The sequence below is a fragment of the Lissotriton helveticus genome, chromosome 11 (genome assembly GCF_964261635.1).
Source record: "Lissotriton helveticus chromosome 11, aLisHel1.1, whole genome shotgun sequence".
NCBI classification, from domain to species: Eukaryota; Metazoa; Chordata; class Amphibia; order Caudata; family Salamandridae; genus Lissotriton; species Lissotriton helveticus.
This window is the reverse complement of record NC_136072.1, coordinates 14,505,698-14,531,285: the sequence shown is the minus strand read 5'-3', so window position 1 is coordinate 14,531,285 and position 25,588 is coordinate 14,505,698. Positions and strand designations below refer to the sequence as shown.

The following is a 25,588-nucleotide window of genomic DNA, read 5'->3' as shown; positions in this document are numbered from 1 at the left end:
TGAGCAGTTGGACAGCCAAACTCGTAATCAGTCCATAAACGTCTTATGTTTCGGGCATTTACATGATTGATTATTGGTGCTCTTGTAGTGCTGCCTCCATAGTCCAATGGCCAGAGAGTATACAATGGATTTATTAATGTCCTTACATTTACTCATCGTTGTGTTGGTTTTGAAATCTTTCCTCTATACATTCAACTCGATTGCAAATACATTCTATTGAACATTGAAAAAAAGAGAAGCAGTTGTTTCACAAAAGAATCAATAAAATATGTAAGTACCGGTAACATTGTCCTTTCATGCATGAGGTTCCCCTACTTTGTGCGTGAGCTACACAACTTTGAGTGGGAACAAAACAATACCCTTTCAGGCATAGACTGATGCATTAATTATGCAAAAAAGGAAGCAGATGACTCTGGGTAGTTCTCAAGTTTAGGTGGAAAGCAGCTCCAGTATCGAGTACTCTCAACACCAGCGGCACTCTATTTGCTCTCCTCAAATATCTGCTTTTCTATCAAAGTCTTTAAGCATAGGATTAGCACAGTGCCATCCACGCCGAGATAGAAACGGACAAATCGTTTTAATCGCTGCAGCCCAAGCCTCTTGCAACGTGGAGCCTAGGGCGGGGAAGCAATTCCCTATATCTCTAAACACTGCACAAATCTTTTGATTTAGTTTGTCCACCAGGAAAACACACTGCGGCTCCAATCTTTGTGAAGTGTGTCAACTGTATTCAACAACGCTACCCTAGTGTTATTGCACAGATAAAAAACATATATAATGTAAATTTTGTTTTTAGAATGTTTAATTTACATTATATTATTTTTTAATATTAATATATTTAGGGCCTGATTATGATGTTGGTAGGAGTTACCTCTGATCTACATGGTGCGGTCGCAGACTCCAATTTCCCTATTGGAGCTTGTGCAGCAGTCGGAAACCGGCCATAGCACAAGCTCCAATAGAGTAATGGAAGTTACTGTAAATCCCTGCACCATTTGGCAGGCACCTCATAATACCTGCCACATGGTGCAGTGATTTACAGGGGGCACCATAAGTGCCCCCATCAGCTCCCAACAGGAGGCCCTAGAAGAAGGGGGGCCCGCTAGGGGTCCTTAAGTTGATTTCCGACAGGCTTTCCATGTTGGAAAGTCCGACATGGAAAGCTTTTCGGAAACTGACATCATAATCCTGATGGCGGAAACGTCTGCTCCTTGAGCCCATCAGAAGCCAGTTGTATTGATTGGCAGTTTTAAAATCTGACCACCGTCATTGTAAGGCGGCAGTCGAATATGAAACCTTGGATGTCGTACGGAAAGCATCCATCAATACCAGGCCCTTAATGTTTAGGATGTTTAACTATGTTTATATTATAAACCATTCATTTTGTTTTCCGTTTTAGTATAACAATATTTTTTTCTGATATTTCAGTTTTTTGCATTACAGATATAGGATGACAATATTTTTGTACTCAATATTTTTTCACAATATTTATGTACCATGATATTTGTGGTTTTGATATTTTGTCTATGAAGCCAAAGGGAATAAAACCCTTGCCCAGCAATTGAAGTCTACTCAATTCAATTAAAAACTTTATATAATTTCATGATAAAATCATAAAAGTACAATAAATTACACATTCATTAAAAAGTAAGTACATCAAAAATCACTTAATATCTTTTACATTGTATCCCAAATACTAAGAAAGTCAGAACAAATATTCTTTCGAGCATTAAAAATAGCCCAGAAACAGGATGACATACCGCAACAGATCTCCATGACAGGCAATGATTGTAAATAAAAATAAGCAGGGCAACTTTGTCTAAATTTGAGCAGTCTTAAAAATAGTAGGATGGATCGCTTCCTAAGATTACAATCAAATGTACTAAAAAAGAACTACATGCTAAGTATTCTGTGCCATCAAACAGTCACAAGGACAATTAATTTGGTTTGTAGACCAACTATTCATTTTTGGAAAACTTATCCAGCAATGAAAAATATCCAGTCTTAAATAGGTCAAGACAAACCTATGCCTGAGACGTACTACAACTTTGAGGCAAGGTTGCATTTCAAATGTAGTTCAAATAAGTTGATTTTTAAAAACACTAGGCTTTGGAATTTCAATACTCAGTCTAAGGTTCTCTTTTTTCAATATTTTTCTACAGATAAGTTCTAAGGTTTCGGGGTTCTCAAAATAATCACGGTGCCCCAAGTCACGAAAGAAAAGTTGGATATCTACTAAGCACGGTATTCGCAAATATAAACTCGACTTGAGGTAATTCCTGATGATAGCACGATTTAAGTCAGTATGTTCTGAAGTCCAGACTTTATGCCAGAGTAGAAGGGGTTGCAACATTAATAGGTCTGTGAGAAACAGAGCTCCCAACTCAGCATGGCATGCGTATACTGAAGCACTTTTAGAGGTAACAAGAAGATACCTTAGAAACTCATTCTCTACAATTTACAAGTGCAAACATTTAGTATACCCCCACTCACCCTCCCCATAAAGTGCTACACTAAGACATTTTGATTTATAGATCTTCATCATCACCTAAGGGGGATTAGTGCCCAATCCTCTGGCAAAATTTCTAAGAGCCGTGCATGCTTTATTAAATAGTGACTTCCTACTTGCAATAACCTGGTTCCATGAATTATCTTTATTGAATAAAATCCCTAAATATGAAAAACTATTGGTAAAATCAATATTAGTGCCATTTATTTTTTTGTATTGGTAAGAGGTGGTTCTCCTCCCGCATTTCTTCATAATTTTCTTTGTTTGATTAACTAACAAGCTAAGATCCTGCATGAGCTCAAAAATATTTGTGAGTAAGGTCTGTAGGCCAAGGTGGGTACAGGCCATGAGGACGGTGTCGTCGGTGTAGAGGAGGGCCGGGACAGGGTGGTGTCCCACCTGTGGAAGATTTTTCAAAAGTGTAGTTAATACATCTCACATGCTATTTATATATAATGAACATAGGAAAGGGGCTAGCACACAGCCCTGTCTCACCGACTCTCCACGCTAAAGGCTTCAGTGCGTTCTCCCCATGTACCATATCCAACTCTGGCTCTATATCCTGAGTACGAATCTCTCAGGAAACTAATAATCGATGCATCTCACAGATCTCTCATTATTGACCATAATTTGACGTGGATGACGCAGTCAGAGGCCAATGACAGATCGACAAAAGCTAGACAGATATTCCCCTCTCTTTAATGTTAACATACTTTCCATTAACATACTTAAATTGAGACCCAGCTCAATTGTCCCAATTCCAGAGCAGAAACTGTATTGCAGGTCTGACAGGATATTGTGTGTTTCCGCCCACTTTTGTACCCTATTAAAAAATGCGACCTGCTATCTTAACTAAAGAATTCGAGCAGGGAGATCGTTCTTTAGCTGGCAGGGTTATGTCGATCTCCCTTTTTGTAGATCAGGACAATAGTTGAGCCTGCCCACGCTGGTAGAAAACTAATTTTACAGCATGCCCTCATCACCACCCCATAAGGCAATGTTGGCCTCATAAAAGTCCACTGGAATAGTGTCTGGGCCAGGGGCTGTACCACCTTTACATCCATATATTGCATTATTGACATCCTCCAAGCTAAAGGGAAAAATGGAGGAGGCTTGGGAGGGGTCTTCCATTTCATGATGACTGTTTCCACAATCTTGTGGTGATGTGGCAGTAGGAAGGGAATAGGTACTAGAAAAATGCTTTATCCATTCTTCCTCCAATATCACTATCTCAATCCTAAGGCCTTTGGCTGATCTCAGTGCTGAGGAATTAATTGCCCGCCAAAAGGTGTTATTATCATTGTTATTACTCGCCTGGTGTAGAGCTTCCCAGGCTATCTCCCTTAACCGGAATTTCCTACGTTTCACCACCTATTTCTAATCAATTCTATGTGCCTGGACCTCAAGTTTATACCTGGGGATTTTGTGTAGTGCCTCCTTTACCTTCTTACGGGCTTTGGTACATAGTGCATCAAACCAACCTTTCCGCTCTTGTCTTGCTTTTTCTCCAGCATCTAAGAGACTCTCTTTTACCCCTTGAGTAATTGACAGGAAAGTCTTGCTAATAACATTAGGCATAGTTGTTTCATCTAAACAAGTCTCAAAGGATTTCCTTTAGCTATTTACTAATTGTTTCAGCAATCCATCAGGGACAATCTGTGTCCAGCGCAGAGAATATCCATTAAGACTTGGCAATTCAATCTCTTCAGACTGAGGGGTGATTTTATTGTGCCGCTGATTAAAAAATAAAACAGGAGAAAGTTGAATGATCAGGGATAATGATCACTTAATGAAATTGAAAGAGTGTGAAAATGAAATGTGTGGGCAGCATAACTATTAGACAATAAAACCTAGGCAATAATTCTGTGGACATTTCCCACATTAAAGGTGCTCTTGAGTGAAGCATAATGGGAGGAGATTTCATTTTCCAAGGCCAAATCAAATTTAAATATTAATTCGTTGAACTTATCTCCATATAAGTTGTGAATAAAATGTGGTTGGTCAACATCTTCAGAGTTAGTCAATCCACATATTTTTCAGACAGCATGTTACACAGGCGCGTGTTGAAATCACTTCCCCATAAAATGATCATGCTCTTGCTACTGCCTATATCAATGTGCTCCATATCTTCATTCAGTTTCCACAAGATATCTATTATTTCTCACATGGTGGCATTATTATAAAAATTAATTCTTACTAACCGGACAGAACCTGGCGAGTCACATACAAATATTTGATAGTAAGGAATATATGTCTTTGTTGTTATTCTGGTAAATGGTAAACAGTTACACATAATCCATCTTTTGATCTACCATGATTTGTTGGAGTAGCTGGAACATGATATGTTCAGTACACATTTATGTGAGTGGGCTCCGTAAGCCAAGTCTCTTGCGGGCAAATAAATTGGAAGTCAACCACAAACCCTCACTATTCTCTGTTATGTCTTTTATTCCGCAGACCTGCCAAAACGTAAATCAGATATATTCAGAAGAGACTTCAGGAGAATTATGTTTATATGTATTTGTCAAATCAACTGGAGTATTACTACTATTTAATTGAAGGGTTGCATCACAAAGCAATGTGCTCACCTCAATCAAAGGCTAAGTGATTTTACCCTTCTTCACGAAAATTTGTCTAGGGGGGGAAAAGTATTTGAGTCTCACTCTGTGACTGCCCCATTGTGTCAATCCTACCCATCCAGGTTTGATAAACTCTGGAAGCGATTATAGGTAAGTACCAAATAATTTAGATTAACCAGTGGTCTCGAATTAAATGTTTTCTGTGGTCTGATGTCATCGATTAAATTAGTAGGTTGGTAAAAATAGTCCAAAGGAAGGGAGGAGATGGAGCTTGTAGAAAAATTAGTAGCCCTTGTCCTGCTCAAAACTATCTCCACCAACTGTGGGGTTTTAAAGGACAGGACTAGTCAATCACCAAGCAGAGTTTTCTGACCCTTACCCACCCATTTAACTCTCCTAACCATCGTTATGTCTTCGAATAGATGTTCAGTTAGAACTGATCTAGCTACCCGCCAATCTACGGACTTATTTCTTAATGATGTCCAACTCTCCTTGCTGTATAGGGGTATGGTGGGTGCATTTGCCAAGACTATCACATACAGAGTAGCAACTGGAAGGGGATCAAGAAAATCAGTTATCTGTGCCTTAGGCTCTTGTAAGTGATCACCGATTACTGGGGTGACTGTGACTATTCAAGAATTTTTACCACCATCCGTTCCCCTATTAGACGTGTTGGGACCTGTTCTTTGGATGCATTCATGGTCAGGAGGGGGCAAGGTAGGACCTACAGATATGTTATTTTTAATTACGACATTAGTTGAAGCCCCATTTGGGGGAGGGCAAGTCTTAATGTGTGATGCATTTAATGTTTGGGTCGCCCTGTTACAATGATATTCAACAGATCTGGGCAGGTATTAGATTTAGTTTCTACTTGTGTTAGGTGAGTGTGTAAAGACTTTAGTATATTTTTACGTATTGTTCAAGATATGTGAGTGTCTTGCATAGAACATCGAGTTTACTATTAGTTAGATCACTAGGGTCTAGATTAATTTCAGCCTGAACGGTTTGATCGGGGCACTTACTTTGAGTGTTTAGTCGCTTTTTTCCAGTTGCCTCCTTGATAGGGCCAATATTTATGGGGCGATTTCAGGGCTTTCTCATACTTTTAGGTGGTGGTGGGTAATTAAATGTGGATGAAGAAATAGTTTCAGCAATGGATTGAATACACCCATTATCCCCTTTTCCCTATTGTCCTTTGTTAAGGCACTGCCTTCACTGCTATTAATAGGGTTTTCTATACCATTAGTGGGGGCATGAGTCAATGTTGCCAGAGGTGTTATACGGTCTCCGCAGGTAAGCAGTGTTTTTTCAATAGAGGAAATGTGCTTTTCAATAGCCCCCATAGCTCCTCTGATCTACTTTAATAAAGATAGTTGAGATTTGTCTGGGGATTGGAACTTGCCGGCAATGACAAGATGTTTCCTCTTACCCACTCTTAAAAGGTATGTAAGTTAATACCATATATACCAGAAAATCAAGGTGTTCAGGAGCAAAATGAAACAACAGAACAAAGTAATTACAAAATAATTATTCCACCCCCCTTTTAAGGCCACATCCAAGTCCCAGAATCCTCTAGTAGGCTAATGTCAGCAAGTTTTTTGTCCCCCTAACTCTTCAGGGAATTGCTTCACCATACCCTTTAATCGCAAATTTTCATAAAAATACGATAGTTGAAAGTCTCGCTATCACGGTTCCTCTTTCAGATGAATTACAGATCACAGCTCTTGGAGTAAAAATTACCTGGATCCACTACTCTTGGTCGACAATGCACAACAGATAGTCCCAGAGTGTGGTGAGTAAATTGCATAAGGAAGATAGAAAAAAGTATCCTCCTCTTAACGGAGCAAATGACAGAGAGGTGGCACAGTCTGGCCTCTTCCGGTCTCTGACGGAGCACAGACGGGTCCGCTCTTGGTCTGGTCTTTGCCCGGGCAAGCGCTCAGACATGTTCCGTGCAGCGGGAACTTCCTGCAGCTGTTATAGGCACCTCTGGGCGCTGGTGTGTGTGCTGGTGGATTTTTGGCCACAGGGGATAGTGGGGCACCTCCGCAAACCAAAGAACAGAGGGGCATATTATCAAGGGGAGCGATAGGAAAATATTGCCGCTTTAGCGGCCGAAAATGGCCGCTAAGCGGCGGTAATTCTATCGCCCTATTAGCAAGCTATTGCTAAAAGCAGTTAGCGACAGGTTGTAGGCCATAGCGAGCGGTTTGGGGCCCGCTTTGCATGTCAGCGATATTTATCGCTAATGACATGCAAAGTGGGCCTACCCAACCAGTTAGCAGCTGTAAGCAGTCGCTAACAACGCTATCGCCTATTACCAACATAGGCGTAGCGATGGAAATATTCGCGCTAAGCGTGAATATCTCAAAAAACTAACGCCTGCTCAGACCAGTTCTTAGCCATTATATCCAATGGGAGGTGAATATAATGGCTAAGACCCTGTTAGCGATAATGCGTGAATCGCTTTTGAGATAAACGTTGCTAATAGCACGTTATCTCAGCGATAAAATCCGGTGATGTGCGGCGATAAAAAAATTGCCGCCAACCCTACTTAGCGATAAATATCGCTATTTGTTGATAATATGCCCCAGAGCGTTTACCTGACATTTAAGTTCTCAGCCTTAGCAAACAGATGAGCATTCATTATTTGTTTAAATGCTTCTTCCTGGCCCATGGATGATATTCTGTTAAACAGTGCGCTCTTCCCAATCCAACTGTAATCTTTTGAGTGACGTGCAAATGCCAGAATGAGAACCTCATCCATTACTCCCTTTTCTTCCCACACCATCTGAAGCTGAGCTCTGCAAAATACCCGTAATTGTTACTTGCTGAAGCTCCTGCATGTATTAGGGCAATCATGTGACTCGAATAAGATGTCACTGGTTGCATTTGTTTGTAGCCACACATCTCCACATCCATGAGGAACATCCCAACACTGCTCCAATTTAGAAAACAGTTGAAGACTTACCTTTTTAAAGAACACTACAGCACAAATGCATTAATAGTCCACAACAAACCCACATATCCTACTGCTCATTGATTTTACACTTCTCTTTTACTTTATTCTGCTCCCCACTGCCTTTTGGCTCGGTTCGCACTCTAGAAATTCCATGTACATAAATATCTCTTTCTTGATACTCAGTCCATTCTTAACACAACCAAATGAACAGTTATCTCCAAACTGAAGATTTAACAGTATTGGTAGAGTTATAAGTTGTTGTATGTCTCTCTCTTGTGGTGAGGAGTCAGAGGGATCTGCAAGGGAGTTTTCTCCAAAGATTTTGAACATCAAACCCAATGATATCAGGCAAGACACATCTTTCTCATCCTTCAAAGAGGTCCTGAAAAATGTCTAATTCTGAAACACATGCTTGGTTAGCTAGCTGAGGTGTAGCTTGGTTCTCATATATTCACAAAATCTTGTGAACCATTGCGTACCCTTTTCCATATTATATTTATAGCTCGCGCACAACTGCCCATGGATAGAAGAGAAATGTGGCCATGACAGGTAACCTATATGACAATGATGTAATTCAAAAATGTAAAAGAAACATTTGGAATAATAATGCACCAGTTCTTTATATTTTGGCCCAAATTTGCTAGATGATCACGCATCCCAGTGCAGCAGCCTCTAATGCTGCACTACATGAGATAGAGATAGCAGGAGAGTGTCATATTTACAGAAATATGGCACACTCATCCCCTCTACCCAGAGCCAGTGCAGAAATGTGCTGCTGTGCAGCACGGGCACACCTGTGTACCATAGTCAAGGTTGTCTCCAGAGTTTAGCATAGGTTTTGTACTGGAAGGTACATAATACTATGCTTAGACTTCTTTTAAACCTTTTCCCACTTTGTATGTGTGCTGTACAGTGCAATACACATGAGTGAGTAGTTGGAAACATAAGGAAAAATAAAAACATATGTCCGTAATATTGCTGATTTGAAATTATCTCAGTAATTGGGAAGCCCACCCGCATAATATCTGAATTGAAGGAAACCCTTAGAAAATGTGTCTAGATACAAATACCTGGGATACTACATTGCCAATAAACTGACTCATCGTGAACAGAAGAAATATATGGCTCGACGGGCAAACGCACTAACTTTTGCTTATAAGTCTCTGGCAAAGAAACTGGAGGGCCCGTCATTCAGACCACTGATTTCGGTAATGACAGATAAAAAGCTCCCAACCTTAACGTATACGAGTGCCGCCCTTTACGGTAAAGATACAACTCTTCTTAATAAATTTACAACTAGTATTTGTGATTAATGGAAGATCGGATGAAGATTCTCCACTCAAATACACTTATCGCGGTCAAAGGTCACAGTCGATACTCGATTACACAATCGTAACGCTACCATTAATGCCACTCTTTGCTCTCTTTTATATTGAATTCACCTCGCTGAGGACCACTCAGTTCAACACATTGTCTTTAACCTGAAGTTATCAGGATTTCAAGCCTCTAGATCTCAGGAAGGCAACTTGAAGACAATAAACCTAAAACGCCTCACCTGTTCAAGTGGAAGAAATTGTTATGGTTTTAATTAACTAAACAATAAAGATCATGCATTCAATTAAATAAAAAGCTCTATGTGCTGCTTTGCGTTAATTTCAAGTGATTTTCCAGTATTAAACATGTTTTGTGCTGGAAAGTAAATAGGTAATAAAAGATTTTGCATCGATTTGTGTTGCTATCGTGATGCAAAAATGTGGAATTCTTTTTGTAAATATACCCCACAAAGCGAATTGTGAGAGCAATATTAGCAAAACAAGAGTACGGAGTTCCTTTGGTTGAATGGGATAGTGGGGTACTGAACGAAACCGGTGATGTGATCCACGGGAGATCACCAGGGTGTGTACTGAGGAGAGGGAGTTCTCCTTATTGGAACTAGGGCTCTCACACACCCAGCAAGCTAGGTGTCATGCTTCATCATTTGAGCCTGCCCCTCGTCAGGTCGGCGCTGCAATACCTGATGGTCACCCGAAACCGGGGCTCTTCATCAGGGATCTTTTGTTCCTGCCGGTGGGTGCAGTGGGGGTGAGAAGCCAAGTATGTGTAGTAAAAGGGGGTGAGAATCAAAATAGGTCAGTTAGACCTAACCAAAACATTTGTATTATCAAGGTAAACTGCCTAATTAAAAATTACATGGAGAGGACCCAAACCCAGTCGTCAGGTGTCTAATGGTAGGGGTTCTACTCTCTAATGATCAACATGTTTCGTGTCTCAGTAGTCAATGATGATCAGGACACTTCTTCAGGATCAGTGTTTATGCTATCTACACTAGTGGGTAAGTGTGTGACTACATACCCTGGCTTGTCTTGGTAGACCTAAACTAACTGTACAGCTTGTGTGCTGCAGTGGTCGAGCGGGTCAAGGACACCAATTGGGTCCCGCGTTCTCTGCACGTCTTCCTCTTACACCTACCCCGCTGCCAGCCCCTGGATGTGAGAGCAAAGCAGTTGATGCAGGGATCTGAGATGAACAAATATGAAACCTCAAATTTTGCATAACTCATCCTGGCACACACAGAGCACAAGGACAGTATTCCAGCTATATGGAGCACTGCTCAAACATCACAAAAACTAGGTAAAGGTGGAGTTGCAAACTGGGAGTAAAATATCACTCACCAAACGGGGGAAGTTACTGGATAACACCAAAAAAGACTCCATAAAACCTAGGATCAAATATTTGCAGTTTAGCTACTTACACCAGATTTACCTATCCTCCGAGTATATCAGCAACATGCACGCAGGCGCAGAAGACCCCTGCATTAGATGCAGAGCTGGTAATGCAGACTTCCATCACATGGGATGAGACTGTCCACAGATCATAGAAACACAACATTTGTGTTTTCATGAACATTGCCAGTGCACAGGGCTTCCTTCCCTGCCTCACCATGCTGCTGATGATTGGGGCTTGAGGTTGAGGGGTCGAAGCTACAATCAATCAACATTATCAAGGGCATTTTACATCATATTTGCAATGCATAATGCCAGAAACTATGTAAGATTATGTCAGTGTTAACAAAAGTTCACTGGGGGTAACTTAAAATGTGTTGGTAGTCTTCCTAGGAAGCCACAGTAAGGGCTACTAGATGTGTGTTGTGTATGTGAATCACATCTTTCCCTAATGGATGCCTGAAGACTTTAAATTGGATGAATACTGTCAGTCTTCCCAGGAATCCTGATGTGGGAAAGTGGATTATTAGTTGGGGTGGTTGTGAGATCTTACTATTCTGTATAAGGTCCATTTAGGGTACTTTATTTTAAATGTTAGCTCAGTCCAGGGTGGCTGTGGCACAAAGCAGTCAGGCTTAACTCAAAGGAAAACAGGTGTAAAGCATTTATCAGTACCAACACAGTTAATAGGTAGAACACAGCAGCATAAAAAAAACAATCCAATTGATGAAATAGCAAATATGTTTATCTTTGAATAAACACTAAAAGTAAAAAAAATCTGATGAGGGGAGATATGATTTTCAGTAGCTCTAGAGCTTTCTGGCACCAAAAAACGCCAAGTGCCGGATGCTTGTCCGCACTGTGCAGTCATTGAAAATGCATCTTGCACAGTGCGAACATGCTACTACGCAGCTCGCGTAGTGCTACGTGAAGTTCGCGTAGTGCGAAGTGCACTTCGCGTAGCTTCGCCTAGCGCTACTTCGCGAACTACGCCCACCCTTATTTATAAGTAGTAAAAAGAAAAGTGTGATTTTGACAGGGGAGTCGTGCAGTGTCCTCTTTTGGGGCTCGGGGCACAGGAAGGGTATTTTTTAGAAGGGCTGGGGGTATTGTGGTGTCACGCTGGGGTCCACTTTTAGGACTCAGGGCAGGGGAGGGATATTTTTAAAAAGGTCTGTGGGCCAGGGGGAGCTTGTGCATGGCTGTGCTTTTAGTGCTATGGGGAGGGTGATTATTTATGAGGGCTGAGGCCGGGGGGGTCGTGCTAAAGTCCGCTTTTAGGGCTCAAGCAGGGGAGGGGTATTTTTTAAAAGGGCTGGGGGACACCCATATGCCTTTAAAATTCATGGTTTTACAATGAAATTCATTGTAAAGGCATGTGTCTTAAATAGAGGCTTATTCGTTTTTAAAACAATGCGTGGTAAAGGTTCTGTGTGGTAATGGCATTCGTGTTGTAATGCATGCGTGGTAAAGGTATGCGTTGCAATGGAATGTATTGTATCATCATGCATCCATTTCACATACCACTGCAAAGGTTTTTGTGTTATTTCCAAAGGAATATACCAGGATGTTTCCACATGATAAAAGTACATTGGAAAGTTCTCTTTAGTAAATAGCTTTAAACTTCCGCTTGACAAATTTTAAAGATGGATGGTATTCAGTTTTGTTTTCATAGTGCAGACATTATAATTATCTCTGCACTGCTGTCGGGTCAGGAAAAGATTCATTGTGCATTATAAGGAATAAAGTACCCCCCAACCATAACTAAAACTGGAATCACAAGACATCTCTGAGTTTAATGGCCATGAAGGTATGTTAACACATATACACGTATCATAACAGACACAAAACCTGCTTTCTTTGCCACTGGACCCTATTACGCAAATTGAGCATTTGCAAAAAGACTCAATGAAACTAATATCACAAATGCAATGCTGCTTTAGGAAACTTACCAGTTTGCAGAACCACAGCTCTCGCGGGGCCGGAAGCAGATGCCTTGCTCTGGATGAGGTTGGTGCCACAGAACAGGATGTGCCTCTTATAATTTTCTCCGCTGTACTCCTTCCAGGGCATGGGGCTGTCTGCTTCAGGTAATGGCATCTTTGTGACTGGAACACTCTCCCCTTTAAGGAAAATGTATGCTTCTGCATTACACTCTGTTTACAGACCTTCTGCAGAATTAAAACATTCTCAAGAGTGAGTCAATGAAGTGACATTTTAAACAAAAGACATGTCCCTCAGTATTCTAAAATGCTTGCATAATTGTGTTGAGTTCACTCTGCCACAAAGGCATCTCCCTTTCACTTGCTTAAGAAATCAAAATTAATATTTCCAGCTATTCAATGATGAAGAAGGGTAAACAGAGAGATGTAAGGAAATGGGCCATTAGTTGCATGTCCTGCATTTGCCCTCCACTGGGAACCCAAACACCCCATAGTAATGTGTGACTCTTGCCTTGTGATGACATTGCATAATCACCTCTGACCACCTGAAGGAGTCAAGTTCATCAAACCAAAGGTCAAAAATCACCATGTTAGGCATAAATGCAATACTCGTATATAACCATGAATTAAAGCACTTATTGCGGGTTATAAAACATATGTACTTTGTTCACGAGTGGCTGTCAACATCACTATTTCAATAAAGAATTTACAAGAAAAATATGGATTTCTCATGAGCCTGTGTGCATTTTATATAGCTGAAGTAGGGAAGACGCAATCATAAAACTAGCCTCCAGAGGGCATCACATTTTTATCACAAACTACATGTAACCATAAACTTCTCCCAGCTGTTCAACATGGACATTTATTTCACCACCTTTAAGCCCCAGTTATTGCAGCCATAAATGTTTCCCCTAGAGGGCGCTGCACTCCCAGCTGAAGGGCACATACTCCATCCTTGGGAGTGCTTGAAAAGTCAGAGAAAAACCTTGGTCATCCTATTGTGGACCCAGCAGACTTGGGGACAGTGCTGTTTAGATACTTTGGGGGAATCCACACCACTCCTGCAGCTCCCCTGCACTCTTGAGGCATCCTTGGTGATGGCCCTGCCATCCTGGGGCAACCATGAGGGTAAAACACTCTGTCAATTTGTGGAGCCCTGCAGGCCAATATGGGCCACTCCTCAGGGACAGCTGCGGCTGTTCTTCCTTTTTTTCCCTGTTGTGCTGCCTCTCACCACATTGCCTTCTCTTTTCTTTGGGGGTGCCCGGTCCCACCCGAGTACTCTGAAAGCAGCACCTCATTGGGGCAGTTTGGGGAGCCCATCCCAGGTGGCCCCCAGCCAACTCCTCATGCATTGGCTGCACTTCAGCATACGGGGGCAGAAGCCCACAGGCTGTTCTTGCCTGCCCGCTCCTGCGGGCAGGACGTAGCCTTGTGTGGGAGCCGCCCGCTCCCCCCGGAAACAAGCACGGGGAGCGGGGTCAGACAGCTACAGATGAAGGAAGTGCGGTGGCTGTCGCCATTCCTCCTTTTTCCTTTTCGGGTTTAAATGTGGGGATCCCAGGGTGACTTCTCGGAGGTGCAACAGTGCTCCCCGCATTGATGCATTGGGGGGAAGGAATTGGGGACCATGGGCCCCATCTATGATATAGGGCCCAGGAGTTGGGTTCCCCTGGTCATCTTAGCTCTAGGGAGAGGACCTCATGTACACCCCCTCCCAGGCAAAGAGTAGGTTTCACTCCTTCTGTCGCCCCTGGGCCCTGACCCACTTGCATCAGCTGGCAACAGGGCTCCACATGTTCCAATCAAGGGGGAATCAAAGGTCCCATTATTCTTTCCTGCTTATATCAAGGGGCCTTGTTGGACTATTTTACATTTTCTTGGGCTAATCTCTCTCCTAATGGTGAGCTCTAGCCACCTGAAGCCTTTTCCTTAGACTACCTGGCCCTTTAAGGTGGCAAACCTTGGGGGGGCTAGTTACCCTGGCTCCCTGTGCCAGCCTTTTTCCTTGGTTTCCTCTGGGTCTCTCTGTTCCTTGGTGCAGAATCCCAGTCTTTCTCCCAAATAGTCCTCGGTGGATGTAAGAGGAACAGCTTCCCTTGTCCATGGAATACGCCCAATGGTCCTGGTGTCAACAGAAGTTTCAGGCCTTAGCCCAGATGGCATCAGGGGATTTTCCTTCCAAGTGTCCATGGCTGCCGCCTACATTCCAGGTGTACAGCAGAAAATCACAACCAAGAGAGCTCTCCCTCTTATGCAAGACCTTTTATATCGGGGTGAAAGGTTCCAGCAGTGAGGCACCTCTGGCCGGTCCTGGGGTGCCATATTACCTTTCCGCCCCTGTCCCTACCTTCCTGCAAAGCCTCCTAGGACAATTCGAAATCGCGGCACCAAGGAGTCACTTGCCACATCTGCTCTGGGGCCTCAGTGATGCACTTCATCGACATCACTGCCAGGGCCTTTCCCAGCAAATCTTCAAAGGGACTCCAGTCCTGTGTGGGCTTCAGAGACCTGGGGTTCCTCCTTTGTTTAGTTGGCAGGGTCAGGTCCATCCCTGGTACAACGCAACAGTTAATTGATCGATGCATCCTCACCCCTTTCCTCCACAGGAGCCGAGTCAAGTACTGTTAATTGCTCCCTTGCTGTTGGGAGACCTTTGTTCCTGGTACTGGAGTGAAATGTCATTAACTTAGCACAGCAGAGTAACAAAAGGCCTGGGTTGTCGTTGGAGCTGACCCAAAGAAATATGACATTCCTGGATGACCCATAAGCTGTAGAGATATCTTTTTGGAACTTGCAGAATGGATTTTTCTACACATGTTACGCCTCAATTCCAGGATTCACTGGTCTCTGTGGGCCAAAGGGAGGCGAATCTGCACTCTAAGGCAGCCCACCCCATATGAGTATAATGGAGTGCCAGTGCGGACAAAACAGTAAACCACACTGACTGCCCCTATGAGTGTACACTAACATTAAGAGGCCTAACCCTGCTAAATATTCAATCCTGCAGAGTTCCTTCTGTACCAGACTACTTGTGCACAGTTACCTAAATGCGTACAACAGGAGTCTTCCACATGCAGCCCTCACATGTGTGCCCATGTAACCAGCCAAGTGCACTTTACCCTTGCTGCATCATAGCAGCCTTATCTTAAAAGGCGGACACTAGTGATAAACAAGTGCAGTCCTTTTACCACAAGTTTACTCTGGGTGAGTCAAAGGTTATGAGGCTCCTCCACAGTCGGAGTTTGAAAACCTGGTGCTTAAAAAGCAAAACAATCTAGGTGGATTAGATGGATGGAACCCATCGACTCACAAGAGAGAATTACATTGGTGAGATAAGAGCTAAAGAGAGGGGGGCACATATAAAGAAATAGAGAACAAGAGCTAGAGACAGACAAGTATAGAGAAATTAAAAAGAGGGAAAAACAGAATGCTCTAGGAAAAATGGAGATAAAAAAGAGGAACATAGAATGGAAGAAATGGCTATGGTAACAATATGAGACAAAGACTTGCAGGAAAGCAAGGAAGATGTGAGAGAGAGAGATCACGTGCAAGAGAGAAGTATTACATATTGGTGTGCTTTCATGACACAGAATGCAGTAATGTGAAAAAGCTATTTTTCACAAAAATGTAAAGTTTTTCCTGGGTCTTTAAGTATGGTTTCATTATAAAAATAACAGGACTAAAACCTGCAGAGCCTTACTGGTGTTAGGGCCACTGGGGTTAGGAGGCAGTAGAGGGACAAAGTATGGGGCAGGGTTATCTAAAGCAGGCAGCCACAGGGCCACCTAAACATTTGCCACCTACTCAGAGCATGTGGCAAATGCATGTGGTAAAACCCCAAGCAATGGCAAATTCTCTGTTGTTTTACAGCTGGAAACAGATTGGTTTGAAATAGTAATTTCCCCTGCCATGGGGTTCTACTCATAATTGCATGGTACTGGGGCAATGTTTCAATGTGGCAATGGTAGAATGACATGCAATATTACAATTCCCCCCCAGTACTGCACAAATCAGAATCAAGTCATAGAGGGTCTTTGGGTCATCCCTGTTCAATTTGTTTGAGTGTCATTAGCATGTTGCTTCTCCCCAAGACAGTATATGGTAAGAGGCACCATGGTAGACCATTTCTGCCATTGGCACTATTACCCTGTAAATAAAAAAAAATTCTGAACACATGTGCATATGGACCTGACAATCTGACAACAAGTGCCCCTCAGTGTCTGGGCTGGTCACAGTCCTTTAGTTTTCAATTGTTTCCTTTTACAGATCCCCCTATATTTCTCCTTCTCTTTTAAAATACCCTAGAGCTCCCCCAATAGTCCTACTGGGACAATCACTTGCAACTCATTTAAACTGCAGTGTGCTTCCTTGTGTGAGGCCCGAAATTCTAAACTGTGTGGCCATCTTGGAATTATATTGTCCATAGTGTATCATTGTTTTATCATTCCAAGATAGACATCATGCTTAGAAGCATTAGGATGACACCTTTGGATCAGCACAACAGTGATACACTATACGCTTTATTATTGGAAGATGGCCTCTCAGTACTATGTTTACTGTGTGGCCATCTTGGAATTATATTGTCCATAGCGCATCATTATTTTATTATTCCAAGATGGACACCGTACTTAGAAGCATTATACTGACACCTTTGAATCAACACAACAGTGATACACTATACGCTTTATTATTGGAAGATGGCCTCTCAGTACTATGTTTACTGTGTGGCCATCTTGGAATTATATTGTCCATAGCGCATCATTATTTTATCATTCCAAGATGGACACCGTACTTAGAAGCATTATACTGACACCTTTGAATCAACACAACAGTGATACACTATACGCCTTATTATTCGAAGATGGCCTCTCAGTACTATGTTTACTGTGTGGCCATCTTGGAATTATATTGTCTATAGCGCATCATTATTTTTTCATTACAAGATGTACACCGTACTTAGAAGCATTATACTGACACCTTTGAATCAACACAACAGTGATACACTATACGCTTTATTATTCGAAGATGGCCTCTCAGTACTATGTTTACTGTGCGGCCATCTTGGAATTATATTGTCCATAGTGTATCATTGTTTTATCATTCCAAGTTAGAAATCATGCTTAGAAGCATTAGGATGACACTTTGGATCAGCACAACAGTGGTACACTATACGCTTTATTATTCGAAGATGGCCTCTCAGTACTATGTTTATTGTGTGGCCATCTTGGAATTATATTGTCCATAACGCATCATTATTTTATCATTCCAAGATGGACACCGTACTTAGAAGCATTATACTGACACCTTTGAGTCAGCACAACAGTGATACACTATACGCTTTATTATTGGAAGATGGCCTCTCAGTACTATGTTTACTGTGTGGCCATCTTGGAATTATATTGTCCATAGTGCATCATTATTTTATCATTCCAAGATGGACACCGTACTTAGAAGCATTATACTGACACCTTTGAATCAACACAACAGTGATACACTATACGCCTTATTATTCGAAGATGGCCTCTCAGTACTATGTTTACTGTGTGGCCATCTTGGAATTATATTGTCCATAGGGAATCATTATTTTTTCATTCCAAGATGGACACCGTACTTAGAAGCATTATACTGACACCTTTGAATCAACACAACAGTGATACACTATACGCTTTATTATTCGAAGATGGCCTCTCAGTACTATTTTTACTGTGCGGCCATCTTGGAATTATATTGTCCATAGTGTATCATTGTTTTATCATTCCAAGATAGAAATCATGCTTAGAAGCATTAGGATGAACTTTGGATCAGCACAACAGTGGTACACTATACGCTTTATTATTCAAAGATGGCCTCTCAGTACTATGTTTACTGTGTGGCCATCTTGGAATTATATTGTCCATAGCGCATCATTATTTTATCATTCCAAGATGGACACCGTACTTAGAAGCATTATACTGACACCTTTGAATCAGCACAACAGTTATACACTATACGCTTTATTATTCGAAGATGGCCTCTCAGTACTATGTTTACTGTGCGGCCATCTTGGAATTTTATTGTCCATAGTGTATCATTGTTTTATCATTCCAAGATAGAAATCATGCTTAGAAGCATTAGGATGACACTTTGGATCAGCACAACAGTGGTACACTATACGCTTTATTATTCGAAGATGGCTTCTCAGTACTATGTTTACTGTGGGGCCATCTTGGAATTATATTGTCCATAGCGCATCATTATTTTATCATTCCAAGATGGACACCGTACTTAGAAGCATTATGCTGACACCTTTGAATCAGCACAACAGTGATACACTATATACTTTTTTATTTAATATGCCAACACCTTTGAATCAGCACAACAGTGATACACTATACGCTTTATTATTCGAAGATAGTCGTTCAGTGTTTACTGAACAGCCATTTAGAATGGTATTGTGTATAGTGTATCATTGTTTTTACTACTCCAAGTAAAATATTGTTTTTAAACATGGCAGACATGCTGGAATTTTAAAACAAAACAGAAATATACTTTGAATAATCACATTGCAAAATGACTACCCACTGTTATGTTTAATTTTAATTTTAAATTACAACATAAGCTGGCAAGTTTCAGTTGTGATGTGTTTTCTTTTTTTTATCTATACTCTTGTATTTTAGCTTCCATCTGCTTGTTGAGTTTGTGAGTCTGTTTTATTGTGTGTGGTTATATTGGTGAATGCAAGAATGAGTAAGTGGGTAATGAATGAATGTATGAGTGCAAGGATGAGTGACAGAGAGCATGAATGATGACTCTTTGTGTGCCTAAACTCACCAGTAACTGAAGAGGCACTTTCAGTTACAACCAAGACCAATAGGCAGTGCTAATTCTTCTGTGCTGTCCCCCCCCTTTTTTCCATTTTTGCAGCAAATTAGTTTTTTTTTCATTTATTCACACATTTTGTATCCCTTTTAGGCCATCTGTAGGAAATTAGACTTTTCTGCAAGATCGCCCAGATTGCCACAATATTTGGGTCCTATTTTTCCTTGTTTTAGAACTCTCTGCAATTTACCCCTGGTAATCAGAAACAAAGTGCCTTGCACAATTTGATTGGCACTTTGACATTTTCTCCAATGACCCAGTACATGGTGATGAAATACACCCATGGCCTGGAAAGTTAAATAATGGGTGTTTTACTGCAGCACCTATCATGCCATCCACTACAGCGGCAGTGAAAATATGGCTTGCAGCCTATCCTGTGTACCCTGACAGCAGAAAGCTTCAATCCTGCATCCTTGACAGGTAGAAAAATCTGAGTTTATATATTAAATGTCACCCATAAGTACACCTTTCTGCCCTCAATGTAGGGTTTCACATATTTAGAAGTTGGGCTGATGTGATATTGCAAATGGCATAGTCTCCCGGTGACTAGGCCCAAAATTACATTGCAACCATTCATGCTATAACTGGCACATAGAAAGGTCAAAGTATAGATTATGCACTTTAATCTAGAACGTTTAACCTGGACCAGCTACATACTCAATACAAAGACACATTTTTATATTTTACGACACTCTAATCAAACAGTAGTCACATTTTTATTAAATATATGGGAAAATAAACCTTTAGAAAGTTACTCTTACTCTGTCTCCAGTTGCTGGAGGCTAGATTGCATTAGCTGCCTGTATGTAATGTAATGTAAATGTAATTTAAATGTAAATGTAAATTGATACTTGTATAGCGCACTACTCACCCGTAAGGGTCTCAAGGCGCTTGTACGAATACCGCTGTGGAACCCATCCTGGCTTTCCCTGTGAGGTGTCCATTCCTGGGCCCCCCCAAGGTGGAGGCCAGACATCCTTAGCGTTGTGGGGGCCGTTGTGGAGATTAAGCAAGCTATTGCCCAGAGTTGCAGAGTGGGACTCCATGATTGGAATAGGCACCGAGGCGAGAATTATCAGGTCCGTGGAATTTTGAGCCCAAGACCCGCCAAGGCGGGGAATTGAACCCTGGTCCCGGGCTAGACCTCTGCATCAGGGTCTGCCGCTCTAACCATTGAGCCACACTTCTCCATATGTCTTTAGTTGAATGCGAAAGATAAAGTAGGAGGGGCTTGGAACATCTCCGGAGCCAGGCAATATTCAACTGTGATTTATCTTCACTTCCCAAAATGTGAATCTGCACATACACTAAGCAGGAAGACTATACCAGAGCATGTTTTTTGTTTTAATACATTCATCTGTTTTATGTCTGTAGATTTGAATAAAATCAAGCAAGATAATGGAAAATTTGAAAGTATAGTAAATCTGGAGCATTAATTATAATTTAAAATTTTCGCAATGTAAAAAATATTGAAGGCGCCAAGCCCTCTAGATAACTTGTTGCCATGCGCTAATCTAATGAATGTGGGTGATTGGTATGTCAATATTTAATGACTAATCAGTGTGTCATACATTATGAAACACTGCCTCTGATGTCACCACATCTGATCACCTTAAGAAGTCACATGCTGGTACGTCACGTCACATTCGATGTAACCAATCCCTATTGCTCTAATACTCTGAGTGAATCAACAATAAACAGAATACTGCGTAATCAAGCATGCTCTGTTTCGGATTCTGATGCTTTGCCTTAGATCCTTCTGTTAGACCCAGATGTGGTCATCTGGGTCTTACGAGTTCAGGCTTACCATGTCTTAACCTGTATCAATTCACTCTACAATGGCTGCCACCATTACAGAGGCCCATACTACACCGACCAGCGAGCACACAGAGCTAAATAGTAAGGTGAGTTTTCCTCCAATCTAATGACACCTTCAATTTGTCCTGCTAGCAGTGTTTTAATGCCTGAAACTTCTATAATTACAGGATCAATTCTCATTATAAATGACCTCGACTGGTAACCACAACCTTCCTGACGGTCTCCGTTTAATTAATGACAGCAGGTCAAAGTGGATTATGAAGTGCTGCCCTCATCTGGGACATTACTCACAACTACATGTTGGTGAGTACACTGTTAATTTATTCTTACACAATGGTAACCAGCATTTAGATACTGGGTTTATTCAGTTTCCTATCTATAGCACCTACAGTAATCCCTGTTACTGTGAACTACAATTGAAGCCAAGCTTCATATAAAGGTTAAGCCATCCTTTAGTGCACTTTCACACCTACTCTTATAAGCACTCTTATAAGCATCTGTGCAGGTGGTAAATCCTCTCCACCTTGTCATAGATAGGAACTAAGTATCCTTCCTTACCAGCTTTGAGAAGTACCCAGAAATATATTGAGAAGAATTCTGTTTTCCAGGCACCCAGATTGCGTTGCCTGGTAAGCCTGTTTTACTTTCTATCTTGGCCCACAGTTCCTACGTCCTTTTCATTAACACTAAAACCTTGTCCTATCTTTACTTCCCAGAATCTCTGTCTTGAAGAGACCCTGTACCAGGAGAGGGTCGAAACGTCGTTGCCTATTAAAAAGGGAGAACCCCCAACAAATCATACAGTTGTCCGTGAAGAATTGATTGTATTACATCTCCAATTGTCTCCTCTTTTATCTACCAAAAACCACCGCCACAAGTTTTCCAATAGCAACATTTATATTTCACTGGTTTGGTTATGGTCACCTCACTGGGGTTAACAAATCACTTTAAATGAGAAAATGTATATAAGCAAATACACAGACAGCAAATATTTTATGCCGTTATATACAAGAAATACCGCCCTGCAAAATAAATAACACTCACTTCGGCTGAAGTGAGGACCAAGCAAATCGTGTTCTGTGGGTTTTAGCATTTTAACGTATCACCTTGTTAAAATATTGGTATGCCTTTTTTAAGCTAGGGTTTCATTCTATATCAGCTTGTTCTGTTTGAGTCAAGCAGGTTACATTCATTGCTGCAATAACTAATTCATTTCTATTCAAAATTAGTTAATTGGATTTTAGAGCAGGTATTCTACTTGACAAAGACTTTGTAAAGGCTCCTGACTAGCCCCACCAGACAAGGCAGGACACCCAACGCACAACCAGGTTCACTAGCCGGGGAAGAGGGTGATTCTCACATTGTAACCCCTTTTATTGGCAAAGGAAGGATGTGAAAATGTGACAGCAATAACTAGTGATCAGAAACCTAAAGAAAACTAGCTGTACCACAGAAGAAGATATAAAGAATGTTCATACCTGTAAGCATGCCTTCATCTACAATGCAACTCCCATTAATGAGTACAGCGTCGCACGGCAAATAAAGCTTGTTTCCAGTCAATATAATCACATCTCCGGGGACTAAATTATGAGATTCCACTTCTTTGTACTCTACAAAATAAGAAAACATATTGTTTACACATTCCTGTTATTATGGGTAGTTGATAACAGTGTTGTGCAGTTTAAAATTTTCAGTTTTAAATTTGTTTTTTTAAATAACTCAGACAAACAAATTGTTAACTTAAAGGGTGAAAAATAAAACATTTCAATAACCATTCTATTAGAACCCTTGTTCTATCTCCTCCTTATAATTTAATCTAATATTTGATATATATCTAGAACTATGAACAGTTCAACTTTGAAATCTATAACATAAAAACAATGTTTGCGTTACCTGTAATAAAAAGAAAAATGCTGCACATACGTAATGAGCAAAATTGTTTGAACGTCTTCATTGGAGATTACATTAGTAACATTTAAAATAGAATCCTTCGGTCTGTAATTATAGCAAACGTAATTCCACCAAGTACTAAAGCATGAATAGAAAATCAGTCAAATTACCACTCTCCACAGTGAAGACGTAGGATAAGATAGGATCTCACTTATCCTTGTGTTTCGTGCCTTCGATGTGGAATTGCACTTCCTAGTATGGGATACATTTGATAAAGACTGAGCCATAATAGGCAAATGTATTATAAATGGAATTACAGCAAATCGCATCTTCAATGAACTAAAAAATGAAGGCGGAAAAATGTGTCCCTCTGTCTAGGGATAAAGTTCGGATCAGTTGAATTTTGGGTTGTTGTTGACATCTGATGTGATTGTCTGTGTTTTACATGTTATTTGTATTTGTTTAGCACACAATGACCTGGGGCATCCTATTGGTGCTAGACAAAAGTGCCAAACTAAACTTAGGTGATACAAAGAAGTTTTGTAAGAGAATTGTCAGGGTTTTAACTGGTTCTGGAAGGTGAGCAAATTAGATTGACATCTAATATAGAGTGACAAAGATTCCATTTAATCCCACCCAATGAGCAAAGGATCTCCTGCCTTGATGCACTTTCTTAATCTTAGGAACATTGAGAAGGTGGACTGAGGATGAGCCGGGATCTAGCAGGAATGTAGGAGAAGTTGGACCAATGACATGCAAGGCCTTTGAACAGATGCAACTACGTTTTTTAAAACTTCTAAAATATATGTGTTTATCCAGTCAAAGCCATTTATTTTTGACAACTGATGGCTCACGCCAAATAAGTCCTTTAGCCCTCAAGGGGCTTCTGTTTCTGAACCTTCCAATATTAAGGCACAACCTCATTTCACGATTACAAAGAACTCACCTCCAGTTTTCAGACCCACGGTGACCATGACAGTATTGTTTGCCGCAACCAATTTATGCAGGTTAACAGATTGCTGTTATGGATGAGTAAAGAGAGGCACATGTCACTATTAGCACACATAATTCACACTTTTTAACATCCTAAACAGATTTATAATCTCTTTCTAACACTGGGCTTAGAATTGCATTCTGAGGTGAGACATTGATGTTCCTCTAACACCCATAGGAATCTTTGCAGTACTTGAGAGTGATTCAACACCTCATCGGTGGACCATGTGCATCAGTTTACTGTGAGTCAAAGATCTTGTTAAATAATACTAGAAAAATGGTTAAACCTTAACTCACCTCTCTAACGCTTCTGGCTTAAGGACACTCAATGATGCTTAAATATCTCCTTATCTGTTGCAGACTGAGAGGTTGGATCGGTAACAGAAGAGAAACCAGTAATGGCATCATACCACAAGAAGACCTCACCGCACCCACCCCATTTTTAAATAACCTCTCAGATTGGATATGATGGGAGAGGGACCCCCAGTTTTGTTGTTAAGATTTTCCATTGATTTAACTAAAATGGCCTAGTAATGAATTAGCTATCGCACTGTGTGCATCTACCTATGGGCGTCAATACACCAACATGCCAGGAGTAGTAGAAATGACACGACCTGCACTTTAACCATTGATGACATCACAGGAAGTGAAATCATAAGTCTCATTTCCCCTTGTTACCATAGGAAATGATGTCACACGACCTTGCACTTGTGGACACTCAAGTAAAGTCAATTACAACTGAAAGATCAATAAAATCACGAGAACAAACTGAAAGCTCATAAAAGTGTATTTTAGTTTGCAACCACATGCCAATTAATAGGATGCCAAACTATGCTCTGCATCAGCCATAATATGCACCAGTACAGCAATTGCATGCACACGTACAACTACATATAACCAGTTTCAGCCTGTAATGCCTATGCATTTCATGCATTGGTTCAAATGTCCAAACACAGTTTCAAATGCTGAGGCCCAGGCTTTCCCATCATGTTTAGAATTATTAATCCCCTGCCACCTTCCAGAGGTTGGTGAACCAGGTCTTAAACTTAAAAGTACATTCCAACCTTTTAATTACAATGTACGCTGACCTACGGGCTACCTAGGGCATCCCTTATGGGTGGCTTATAGGCAAAAAAAGAAAAGTGTAAGGCTTGGCAAGGGGGTTATATTGCCAAGTCAAATTCACAGTTTAGAATTGCATTCAGGCTACAGTGGCGGGCCTGGGACAGATTTTAACGGGCTACTTAAGTGGGTGGCACAATAAGTGCTCCAGACCCACTAGAACTATTCAATTAACCCCTTTCCTGCGT

General features: G+C 41.1%; 1 protein-coding gene across 1 annotated transcript in view; it reads right to left on the bottom strand.

Annotated features, from left to right (window-relative positions):
* Window positions 1-25,588, bottom strand: part of LOC144792390 (putative cation-transporting ATPase 13A4) — a 466,918-nt gene that overhangs the window by 261,509 nt on the left and 179,821 nt on the right. Inside the window, exons 8-10 of the mRNA XM_078667375.1 lie at window positions 24,232-24,304; window positions 22,874-23,005; window positions 12,726-12,896 (exon numbers count right to left, since the gene is read on the bottom strand). Coding sequence (XP_078523501.1) covers window positions 12,726-12,896; window positions 22,874-23,005; window positions 24,232-24,304 — 376 coding nt within the window. The remainder of the gene's footprint in view (window positions 1-12,725; window positions 12,897-22,873; window positions 23,006-24,231; window positions 24,305-25,588) is intronic.